This window comes from Heterodontus francisci, chromosome 12 (genome assembly GCF_036365525.1).
Source record: "Heterodontus francisci isolate sHetFra1 chromosome 12, sHetFra1.hap1, whole genome shotgun sequence".
NCBI classification, from domain to species: domain Eukaryota; kingdom Metazoa; phylum Chordata; class Chondrichthyes; order Heterodontiformes; family Heterodontidae; genus Heterodontus; species Heterodontus francisci.
The window spans coordinates 109,536,974-109,549,248 of record NC_090382.1 but is presented as its reverse complement, the minus strand read 5'-3'; the positions used below and the strand labels follow the sequence as shown (position 1 = coordinate 109,549,248).

The window sequence follows — 12,275 nt, the reverse complement described above, 5'->3', positions numbered from 1 at the left end:
GTGCTACAACAAGGAGTGCACGAGGCAAATAGCACAGATGCAGTTAGGGGGGAGCTACATAAACATGAGGGAGAAAGGAGTTATCAGTTATGCTGATGGATTTTAATGAAATAAGGTGGGAGGAGGCTCATGTGGGAGCTTAAACACCAGCATAGGCCAGTTGTGAATGGCCCAGTTTGTGCCGTAAATTCTACCTAATGAGATCCTTACCGACACTGGCTTTTAAAAACTTGCTTCCAATCCTCTGGTCGGTGCCGATGGCATGGGCCACTTCCTCCACATCTGCCCCCGTTGCCTCGCACAAGGCACTGATAGAGTTAATGCTGCTGATCCGCTGAGCGAGGAAGGCATTAGCAGCCTATGGGAAGGGCAGGTCAAAGCAGGGGAGGAAGCACACACACACATCGTTAATTAAGCACTACATTACATACAGCACGTCTGTCTCAATAAAAGAATGCTAATGCACAGGTTTAAACCATAATTGAAGGGGCTAATGTTGGCCATTATCTTGAGGGGATTGGACCAGTATACCTTCAGTTAACACATCCAGTAACACAGATGGCCCCTATAAAACCTAACTCAACTGTCAATGTCAAGCTCATTCTGACGACCAGACCTTGATGTCCAAGCTTCATTTCATCTTTAAAATTGAAAGCCACATTGCTTTGAAATGTAAGGAATATAGGAAAAGGAATAAGGCATTTCGCTCTTTGAACCTCCTCCGCCACTCTGTTCCCCAGCTACCAACTCCATCCCTTTCCCTGGCAACTGTTGGGAGGCCGAACCAGACCATTCGCAACCCTGGCGTCATATCTGACCGCGAGATGAACTTCCCTCCACATATCCGTGCCGCCACTAACATCGCCTAGCTCCCAACTCTGCATCAAAGGTGGTCAGAGGTCTGATCCCTCGGGGACCCCAACTTAAAACCTCCATGCCTTAGTAAGAGACTATGTACCAGTTTAGAGAGCTCTGATGACCAGGTGTTGGTTGTAATGATCTTGTTCTCAGGGACCCAGTGTTCATAGATACTTTTGAGGGCTAGAATGGCCTTTTGACCTTCAGGTGTCTCGTCTCCACCAATCAAAACTCTATCCGGATTTTTTAGATCAGCGATTGCCGTTCCTTCAGCCAGAAACTCTGGATTAGACAGCACCTTGGGGTACAAATATTCACACACATCAATATACTGAGCAACATTCAACTCTCATGCTAGAATTTTGTACAAGAGTTCTTCTACCTTGGATCAACAGTATTGCATAAATTCCCTCTAGATGACAAGTTAAAGCTGGGTTTTATATCTAAAGGACTAGAATACAAGGGGACAGAAGTCATGCTACAGCTACACAAAGTCCAGGTTAGACCACACCTGGAGTACTGTGAGCAATTCTGATAACCACACCTTAGAATGGATATATTGGCCTTAGAGGGAGTGCAGTGTAGATTTAACAAAATAATACCTGGACTCCAAGGGTTAAATTACAAGGACAAATTATACATTCTAGGGTTGCATTCCCTGGAACTTAGAAGGTTAAGGAGTGAGTTGATCAAACCTTCCAAGATATTAAGGGGAAAAGATAGGATAGATGAAGAGAAATTATTTCCGCTGGTTAGGAAGCCTAGTGACTAGGGGGCAAAGCCTAAAAATTAGAGCCAGAACTTTCAGGAGTGAGGTTAGGAAATAAATAAAAGGCTGGTAGAACTCTCTTCCGCAAACTGCAATTGATTCAAGATCAATTAATTTTAAAACTGGTTAACAAAAATCTATCCAAGGTACTATGGCATACAAAGGCAGGTATATGGAGTTAGGTAGGTCAGCCACGATCTGCTGGTCATGCTGTAGCACAGTGGGTAACACTTTCACCTTTGAGTGAGAAGGTTGTGGGTTGAAGTCCCACTCCAGAGATCTGGTCACAAAATTTAGGCTGATAGTGCAGCGCTCCCTTAGTACCGCACTGAAGTGTCAGAGATGCCGTATTTAGGATGACATTAAACAGAGGCCCTGTCTGCCCTCTCAAGTGGGCATAAACAGAGCTAACATTTCAGGTCTGGGATCTTTTGGCTAACTCTACTTCTCGCTCGCCACAGGTTCTGCCAGGCCTGCTGGGTGTTTCCAGCATTTTCTGTTTCTATTTCAGATTCCCAGCATCCGCAGTATTTTGCTTTGGTAACAGGCAGAACGTGCTTGAATAATCTAATTACATTTTTTGAAGCAGTAACAGAAGATTGATGAAGGGAGTTCGGTGGATGTCATCTACATGGATTTTGCAAAAGATTTTGACAAAGTACCACATAAAAGGCTGGTTAACAAAATTGAGGCTCATGGACTAGGAGGGTCAGTGTCAGCTTGGATGAAAAATTGGCTTCAGAACACAAAACAATGAGTGATGGTAAATGGTTATTTTTTTAGACTGGAGGATGGTAGACAGTGGGTCAGTGCTAGGACCACTGCTTTTTTTCTATTATATAAAAATAAAAATGACTTGGATATCGGTATAGAGAGTAAAATTTCAAAATTTGCCGATAACAAACTTGGAGGTGTGGCAAACTGAGGATAATACCAATTGACTGCAACAGGACATAGATAGGCTAGCAGAATGGGCAGACAAGTGGCAGACGGAATTTAATAGGGAGACGTGTAAGCTGATACTACATAGGGAGATGCAATATAGACTTAATGGCACAGTTCTAAAGAGTGCGCACGGATAGAGAGATCTGAGGTACATGTGCATAGATCTTTGAAGGTGGCAGGACATATTGAGAGCAAAGCATATAGGATCTGCAGTTCATAAATAGAGGTAATGAGTGCAAAAGCAGAGAAGTTATGCTGAACAGTTACAAAGCTCTGGTTAGGTCACAACTAGAGCATTGCGTCCAGTTCTGGTCACCACAGTTTAAGGAAGGTTGTGAAGGTCCTTGAGAGGGTGCAGAGCAGATTTACCAGCAGGGATGAGGGATTTTACCCTTATCTTACAAAAGGTTTGTTTGGAGAAGCTGGGGTTGTTCTCCTTGGAACAAAAGAGATTGAGGGGAGATTTGATAGAGGTGTACAAGATTATGACAGGTTTAGATACGATAGACAAAGAAAAGCTGTTCCCATTAGCCAATGGTACAAGGACAACAGGACACAGATTGAAGATTTTGGGCAAGAGATACAGGGGAAATCTGAAGAACTTTTTTTTTTGCAGTGAGTGGTAATGATCTGGAACTCGCTGCCTACGAGAATGGTGGAAGTGAAGACTATGAATAATTCCAAAAGGAAATTTGATGGGCACACAAGTGCCAGACAATGACCATCTCAAACAAGAGAGAATCTAACCATCTCCCCTTGACGTTCAATGGCATTACCACTGCTGAATCCCCCACTATCAACATCCTGGGAGGTTACCATTGACCAGAAACTGAACTGGAGTAGCCGCATAAATACTGTGGCTACAAGAGCAGGTCAGAGGCTGGGAATTCTGTGACGAGTAACTCAACTCCTGTCGCCCCAATGCCTACAGGCAGAAATCAGGAGCGTGATGGAATACCCTCTACTTGTCTGGATGGGTGCAGCCCCAACAACACTCAAGAAGCTCGACACCATCCAGGACAAAGCAACCCACTTGATTGGCAACAAGGGCAGCAGATGCATGGGAACATCACCACCTGCAAGTTCCCCTCCAAGCCACACATCATCCTGACTTGGAACTACATTGCTGTTCCTTCACTGTCGCTGGGTCAAAATCCTGGAACTCCCTTCCTAACAGCACTATGGGTGTACCTACATCTCAAGGACTGCAGCAGTTCAAGAAGGCAGCTCACCACTACCTTCTCAAGGGCAATTAGGGATGGACAATAAATACTGGTCCAGTGACGCCGACATCCCACGAGCAAATACAAAAACAAACTTAAGGCAAATAAGCTTGCAGGGCTACGGAGAAAAAACAGGGGAATGGGACTCACTGGATGGCTCTACAGAGAGCTGGCATGGACTCGATGGGTCATACAAACATATGAATTAGCAGGAGTAGGCTATTCGGTCCCTTGAGCTTGCTCTGCCATTTGATAAGATCATGGCTGATCTGAATGTGTCCTCAACTCCACTTTCCTGTCCGCCCCCCCCAATAACCCTTGACTTCCTTATCCATCAAGAATTTATCCAACAGTCTTGAATATATTTGATGACCCAGCCTCCACGGCTGTCTGAGGAAGCGAATTCCACAGGCTAACACTCAGAAAAAATGTCTTCTCTTAATGATCTCCATCTTAAATGGGAGATCTCGTATTTTAAACTGTGTCCCCTGGTTCTAGTCTCGCCGATAAGTGCAAGTATCCTTCCAGCAGGGACAGTCAGCATGGATTTGTTACGGGAAGGTCATGTCTTACTAATTTGATTGAGTTTTTTGAGGAAGTAACAAGGGGGAATTGATGAGGGTGGTGCTGTGGATGTGGTTTACATGGATTTTAGTAAGGCATTTGACAAGGTCCTGCATGGCAGATTAGTCAGTAAAATGAAAGCCCAAGGGAAACAGGGGAATGTGACAGGTTGGATCCAAAATTGGCTCACTGACAGGAAACAAAGGGTAGTAGTTGACGGATGTTTTTGCGAATGGAAAGCAGTTTCCAGTGGCGTTCCACAGGGCTCAGTATTGGGTCCCTTGCTGTTTGTGATATATATTAATGATTTGGACTTAAATGTGGGAGGCATGATTGGGAAATGTGCCGATGACACAAAAATTGGCCGTGTAGTTGATGGTGAAGAGAATAGCCATAGACTCCAGAAAGATATCAATGGTTTGGTTGAGTGGGCGGAAAAGCAGCAAATGGAATTCAATCCAAAGAAGTGTGAGGTAATGCATTTGCTTTTCTATTCTTCCTGCCAAAGCGGACAATTTCCCACATTATATTCCATCTGCCAGATTTTTGCCCACTCACTTAACCTACCTATATCGCTTTGTAGACTGTGTCCTCTTGACAACGGTTATGATCCTGTAGCTTTTTTTTTCTGGGAAGAATGCGGTGTGCCTTCAAGGCTGGAAAAGGAGCAGTACTGCTTTAAGGCAGCAAGCTCCAGAGGCCGAGTCAAAGAGTGAGTTCTGGTTGCCCCGGGATACAGCCATTCAGAGATTGAGGATCGAGAGATACATTGTTGCCAATTGATATTTGAAGCTGGCTGAAAAACTGGCTTTTGAGACACAGTTAACAGAGACAGACACAGACTGTCAGCCAGCATCTACTGAAGGAAAAGAGAGCTCTCTTGGTTTATTTGAACCCTATTTATTATACTCTCAGAATTCTGACGTCAAGCCAGATTAATTTCTTAAAAGAAAATAACCAATTCCTTTAACTACTGAACTATAATTGTTGAAATTCATCGCTGGAAATGAAGAGCATCAATTCAACTGCTGAACCAGACTACAGACTGTTCTACTGTTGAAGAACCTTTTTCCCCCCATCAGACAGCTGTGAGGAGGTCAAGCAACCTTGGACTATTCCACATCGGAAGATTTCACTTCAGTATGAGCGTAAATATACAAGGACACTAATTTTTTCTATTTTAAATGGTGTTGATATCTTAGTAGTGTTTAAGAATTTTGTTTTTCTAATTAAGCAGTTAATTTGTTGATCTAAAGACATCTGGCTTGGTTAGCCTCATTTGGGGGTTAATAGATGGTACAATTTGGCTGGGTCTTTCTTTAATTTTGAAAGTTTAAAAATGATATGTTAGGCGATCTGTGGAGGGACAGGACTGAATCAACAGTGTGTTTCTCCCACCACAATCTGAATAGTATATTTTGATTGGGGGCTTTGTCTTGAGCGGTCGGTCGTAACACAACTTACCTTCCTACCTATCTTTGTGCCATCTGTAAATTTAGCTACCATACATTTTGGTCCTCATTGATGTGGACTGCAAATAGTTGAGGCCCCAGCACTGATCCCTGTCGCATTCCACTAGTCAGGTCCTGCCAACCCAAAAATGATCCATTTATCCCTACTCTCTGCATCCTGTTAGCTAACCAATCCTCTATTCATGCTAATATGTTACTGCCTACACCTGAACTCTTATCTTGTGTAGTAACCTTTGATGTGGCACCTTATCTAATATCTTCTGGAAATCCAAGTACACCACATCTACAGTTTCCCCTTTATCCATGTTGGTTGTTACTTCCCCAAACAACTCTAATAAATCAGTCAAACACGATTTCCCTTTCACAAAACTATTTTGACTCTGCCTGATTGCATTATGTTTTTCTAAATGTCCTGCTATAGCCTCCTTAATAATGGATTCTAGTAATTTCCCTATGACAGATGTGAGGGTAACTGGCCTACAGTTTCCTGCTTTCTGTTTCCCTCTTTTCTTGAATAGAGATGTTACATCAGGTATTTTCCAATCCGCTGGGACATTTCCAGAATCTAGGGAATTTTGGAAGATCACAACTAATGCACCTACTATCTGCACAGCCACTTCTTCAGACTCGAGGATGCAGGCCATCAGGTCTTGGGGACTTGTTAGTCTTCAGTTCCAATAGTTTTCCCAGTACCTTTTCCCTGGTGATTGTGATTGTTTTAAGTTCTTCCCCCACTTTTACCTCTTTTTTTCCCCCTCCCAAGTATCTTTGGGATGTTTTTTGTGTCTTCTACAAATACAAAATATCTGTTCAACGCTTCCGCCATTTCCTTGTTCTTTGGGCCTCCTTATCTCGAGAGACAATGGATACGCTCCTGGAGGTGGTCAGTGGTTTGTGAAGCAGCGCCTGGAGTGGCTATAAAGGCCAATTCTGGAGTGACAGGCTCTTCCACAGGTGCTGCAGAGAAATTTGTTTGTTGGGGCTGTTGCACAGTTGGCTCTCCCCTTGCGCCTCTGTCTTTTTTCCTGCCAACTACTAAGTCTCTTCGACTCGCCACAATTTAGCCCTGTCTTTATGGCTGCCCGCCAGCTCTGGCGAATGCTGGCAACTGACTCCCACGACTTGTGATCAATGTCACACGATTTCATGTCACGTTTGCAGACGTCTTTATAACGGAGACATGGACGGCCGGTGGGTCTGATACCAGTGGCGAGCTCGCTGTACAATGTGTCTTTGGGGATCCTGCCATCTTCCATGCGGCTCACATGGCCAAGCCATCTCAAGCGCCGCTGACTCAGTAGTGTGTATAAGCTGGGGGTGTTGGCCGCTTCAAGGACTTCTGTGTTGGAGATATAGTCCTGCCACCTGATGCCAAGTATTCTCCGAAGGCAGCGAAGATGGAATGAATTGAGACGTCGCTCTTGGCTGGCATACGTTGTCCAGGCCTCGCTGCCGTAGAGCAAGGTACTGAGGACACAGGCCTGATACACTCGGACTTTTGTGTTCCGTGTCAGTGCACCATTTTCCCACACTCTCTTGGCCAGTCTGGACATAGCAGTGGAAGCCTTACCCATGCGCTTGTTGATTTCTGCATCTAGAGACAGGTTACTGGTGATAGTTGAGCCTAGGTAGGTGAACTCTTGAACCACTTCCAGAGCGTGGTCGCCAATATTGATGGATGGAGCATTTCTGACATCCTGCCCCATGATGTTCATTTTCTTGAGGCTGATGGTTAGGCCAAATTCATTGCAGGCAGACGCAAACCTGTCGATGAGACTCTGCAGGCATTCTTCAGTGTGAGATGTTAAAGCAGCATCGTCAGCAAAGAGGAGTTCCCTGATGAGGACTTTCCGTACTTTGGACTTCGCTCTTAGACGGGCAAGGTTGAACAACCTGCCCCCTGATCTTGTGTGGAGGAAAATTCCTTCTTCCGAGGACTTGAATGCATGTGAAAGCAGCAGGGAGAAGAAAATCCCAAAAAGTGTGGGTACGAGAACACAGCACTGTTTCACGCCACTCAGGATAGGAAAGGGCTCTGATGAGGAGCCACCATGTTGAATTGTGCCTTTCACATTGTCATGGAATGAGGTGATGATACTTAGTAGCTTTGGTGGGCATCCAATCTTTTCTAATAGTCTGAAGAGACCACGTCTGCTGACGAGGTCAAAGGCTTTGGTGAGATCAATGAAAGCAATGTAGAGGGGCATCTGTTGTTCACGGCATTTCTCCTGTAGCTGACGAAGGGAGAACAGCATGTCAACGGTCGATCTCTCTGCACGAAAGCCACACTGTGCCTCAGGGTAGACGCACTCGGCCAGCTTCTGGAGCCTGTTTAGAGCGACTCGAGCAAAGACTTTCCCCACTATGCTGAGCAGGGAGATTCCACGGTAGTTGTTGCAGTCACCGCGGTCACCTTTGTTTTTATAGAGGGTGATGATATTGGCATCGTGCATGTACTGGGGTACTGCTCCCTCGTCCCAGCACAGGCATAGCAGTTCATGTAGTGCTGAGAGTATAGCAGGCTTGGCACTCTTGATTATTTCAGAGGTAATGCTGTCCTTCCCAGAGGCTTTTCCGCTGGCTAGAGAATCAATGGCATCACTGAGTTCCGATTTGGTTGGCTGTATGTCCAGCTCATCCATGACTGGTAGAGGCTGGGCTGCATTGAGGGCAGTCTCAGTGACAACATTCTCCCTGGAGTACAGTTCTAGGTAGTGCTCCACCCAGCGGTCCATTTGTTTGCGTTGGTCAGTGATTATGTCCCCTGATTTAGATTTGAGGGGGGCGATCTTCTTGATGGTTGGCCCAAGAGCTCTCTTCATGCCATCATACATTCCTCTGATGTTTCCGGTGTCTGAGGCCAGCTGAATATGACTGCATAGGTGTTGCCAGTAGTTGTTTGCGCAGCGCCTGGCTGTTCTTTGTGCAGTGCTTCTGGCTGCTTTAAGTGCTGCGGATGTTAAATCGCTGGGGGCTTTCTTGTAGTTCAACAGTGCAATGCGCTTAGCGGCTGTGACAGGTTCCAGCTCTTCATTATGAGATTGAAACCAGTCCGCATTTCTCTTCGCACTTTTGCCGTAGGTGGTCAAAGCTGACTCATAGATGGCGTCTCTGATGTGGGCCCACTTGGCCTCAGCATCCCCTGTGGGAGTGTTTTGAAGGGCTGTTACAAGTGAATTTAGAGACTAAGTTCAGCAAATTGACCAGGTGCACGTGGAATAATAGAAAATCAATGTTGAACATCAAGATAGAGGTTTACTGAACATGTGGGTATGACTGCGAGACCTGCAGCACCTCCTGCAGACCAGAGAAAAGACTAATTCTTTCCACACCTACCACCTCCATCCCATTCTAAGTATCAAATAGGAGACAAAGATAGGTTCAAAGACCTGGGTCCATTTCCTATAGGACAGATTAGACTCAAGAGTTGATCTGATGAATGTGATCAATCTCCTGGACTGATCATCTGAGGGGCTCACAGCAGAAATTTCCAGAGTAGTTTTTCTCTTATTGAGCTTGGGTTTTTCACCTTTCCCAGGAGATTAAATGGCTGTGACTGGGGTGAGACTAAGGTGTTTAGACACTTTGCGGTTAAGACAATATGTTGGATCCTGGGCTTTATAAATAGAGGCATAGAGTACAAAAGCAAGCAAGTTATGGTGAACCCTTATAAAACACAAACTTGGCCTCAACTGGAGTACTGTGCCCAATTCTGGGCACCACACTTCAGGAATGATGCGACAGCTTTAATGATGGTGCAGAAAAGAAAGATTCATGAGAATGGTTCCAGGGTGAGGGACCTCAGTTACATGAATAGATTGGAGAAGCTGAGGCTGCTCTCCTTAGGGAAGAGAAGATTGGGAAGAGATTTGACGGAGGTGTTCAAACCCATGAGGGGTCTGGACAGAGTACAGAGAGAGAGAGAAACTGTTTCCATTGGCAGAAGGGTCGAGAACCAGAGGACACGGATTTGAGATGATTGCCAAAAGAACCAGAGGTAACATCATGGAAAACTCTCTTATACAGCGAGTGGTTAGGATTTGGAACGCATTGCCTGAGAGTGTGGTGGAGGAAGATTCATTTGTGGCTTTCAAAGGGGAATTAGACAATTATCTGAAGAGAAAAGATTTTCAGGGCTACGGGGAAAAAGACAGGGGAACGGGACTTGGTGAGTTGCTCTCGCAGAGACAGCATAGACACAATGGGCTGAATGGCCTTCTGTGCTGCAACCATTCTATATTTCTATATTCTGGATGTCAGGAGTGTGGTGCAGGCTTGACAGATCAGCTGGTTTTCTACTGCCCAACAATTTTGTATATTCTTGACACCAAAGCCGAGGAAACGAATAGATTTTCTCAAACACAGATGTCTCTGGTGCCATCTCCATCAGATGGAAGTATTCCAAAACATCTCTTGTCTGAAGACCTTGCAATAGTTTCAAAGCCATTGAGCCAATCTAGGCTTCAGTTATAGACGTTTACAAGGGGATCGGAAAACTCCTAACATCGATACTGCAAGCTGGGAAGATGTTGTCAAGAACAAGCCACGAGAGAGAGCTGCACAGCCTCAAGGGCTAAGAGCTCTGCCCAACTAAAGCGTCCGATACTATAACAGTTAGGAGCATTGCCAGAGAGTTTGAAAACTGTCCCTTTCTGATGGTTAGTCTATAACTTCACTCAGAAGGGACAACAAAAGCTTGAATTTATATAGTGCCTCTAACTCAGAAAATATCCCAATGCATTCACAGAGGAGAAATATATGCTAATCAGGAGAGTTAGAAGAGAGGATACAAAGCATGGTTGAAAAGACCAAATATCTTGGCTTGGAGATAAATAGCAATAGGGACTGGGGGCGGCAGGGCGGGGGGGCGGGGGGAGCGTGAGGGATGTGTGCCATTGGAGGGAAGGTACAGAATGACTTCCAGAGATCAAGGCCAAGATGGTTGAACATCTAGTCAACACAGTGGTGCAGTCGTTAGCACCGCAGCCTCACAGCTCCAGCGACCCGGGTTCGGTTCTGGGTACTACCTGTGCGGAGTTTGCAAGTTCTCCCCGTGACCACATGGGTTTCCTTTGGGTGCTCCAGTTTCCTCCCAAAGACTTGTGGGTTGATAGGTAAATTGGCCATTGTAAAAAAAAAAAAAATTGCCCCTAGTGTAGGTAGGTGGTAGGAGAATTGAGGGAAGGTGGGGATGTGAGAGGGAAAATGGGATTAATGTAGGATTAGTATAAATGGGAGGTTGATGGTCGGCGCAGACTCGTTGGGCCGAAGGGCCTGTTTCGGTGCTGTATCACTCGATGACTCTGACAATGGTGCAAGAGAGGAAATGCATAAGACGATCGAAGATTCAGGCATCTTGTTTTTAAAATTCTTATCCTTGTTTTCAAATCCCTCCATGGCCTTGCCCCTCCCTATCTCTCATCTCCTCCAGCCCTACAACCTTCCAAGATAGAATCATAGAAGGCTTAAGGCACAGAAAGAGGCCACTTGGCCCATTGTGTCTGTGCTGGCCGATAAACGAGCCACCCAGCCTTTCCAGCCCTGCCAATCCTGACACCTTTTAAATGAGTCGAGGGTTTCTGCCTCTTCTACCTTTTCAGGCAGAGTTCCAGACCCCTACCACCCTCTGGGTGAAAAAACCTTTCCTCATCTCCCCTCTAATCTTCCAATTCTGGCCTCTGGCACATTCCCGATTTTGACTGCTCCGCCATTGGTGTCCATGTCCTCAGCTGCCCAAGCTCTAAACTCTGGAATGCCTCCCTAAACCTCTCTGCTCTCTACTTCTCTTTCCTCCTCTCAGACACATTTTAAAACCTAACTTTATAAATTAAGCTTTTGGTCACCTATTCCAATAGCTCATGTAGATTTTGGTGTCAAATTCTGTTTGATAATGCTCCTGTGAAGTGCCTGGGGATGCTCGATTATGCTAAAGGCACTGAAAAATGCAACTTGTTGTTGTTGCAGTAGGTAGCATCTGTACAAGGTGGCAAGGTCTTGAAGGAACCTGTTGGCAGTATCTGTAAAAAGTGGGCAAGGCCCTGAAGGGGACTTGTAAAAGAAGAGAAAGACTTTAAATTCAATGCATGTGGGGACAGAATGTCAGCAGAGGTAGAAGGAAGGGATTGGATGAGTAGGGCTCAGTGTGTGGGACAGCGGACGGTGGAGTTTTGAAGTAATTGGGAGTTTGTGTAGAGTAGAGATCAGAAGACTGGTGAGGAGATCATTGGAGAAGTCTGGAGAATGAAGGTTTCGACAGCAATGGGTGAGATGGAAGAGGAAGAGAGAAAGACAAGGACAAAAGCAGGCGATATTAGAGGTGAAAGCAAAGCCTGTTGCTAGGATTGAAACTTGGGTCAGGGTAGAAAAAGGCCAAAAGGTTGCAAACTGGTCCAACTGGAGAGATTTAGTGTTTAACTGGAGTCGAACAACATAGATTTGGTCCTC

General features: G+C 45.4%; 1 protein-coding gene across 2 annotated transcripts in view; it reads right to left on the bottom strand.

Moving 5' to 3' along the window:
• Positions 1-12,275, bottom strand: part of LOC137376069 (UDP-glucose 6-dehydrogenase-like) — a 62,772-nt gene that overhangs the window by 32,429 nt on the left and 18,068 nt on the right. For both annotated transcript variants that reach the window (XM_068044079.1, XM_068044078.1), the window contains exons 5-6: positions 959-1,156; positions 211-358 (exon numbers count right to left, since the gene is read on the bottom strand). In XM_068044079.1, the coding sequence (XP_067900180.1) occupies positions 211-358; positions 959-1,156 (346 nt within the window). The remainder of the gene's footprint in view (positions 1-210; positions 359-958; positions 1,157-12,275) is intronic.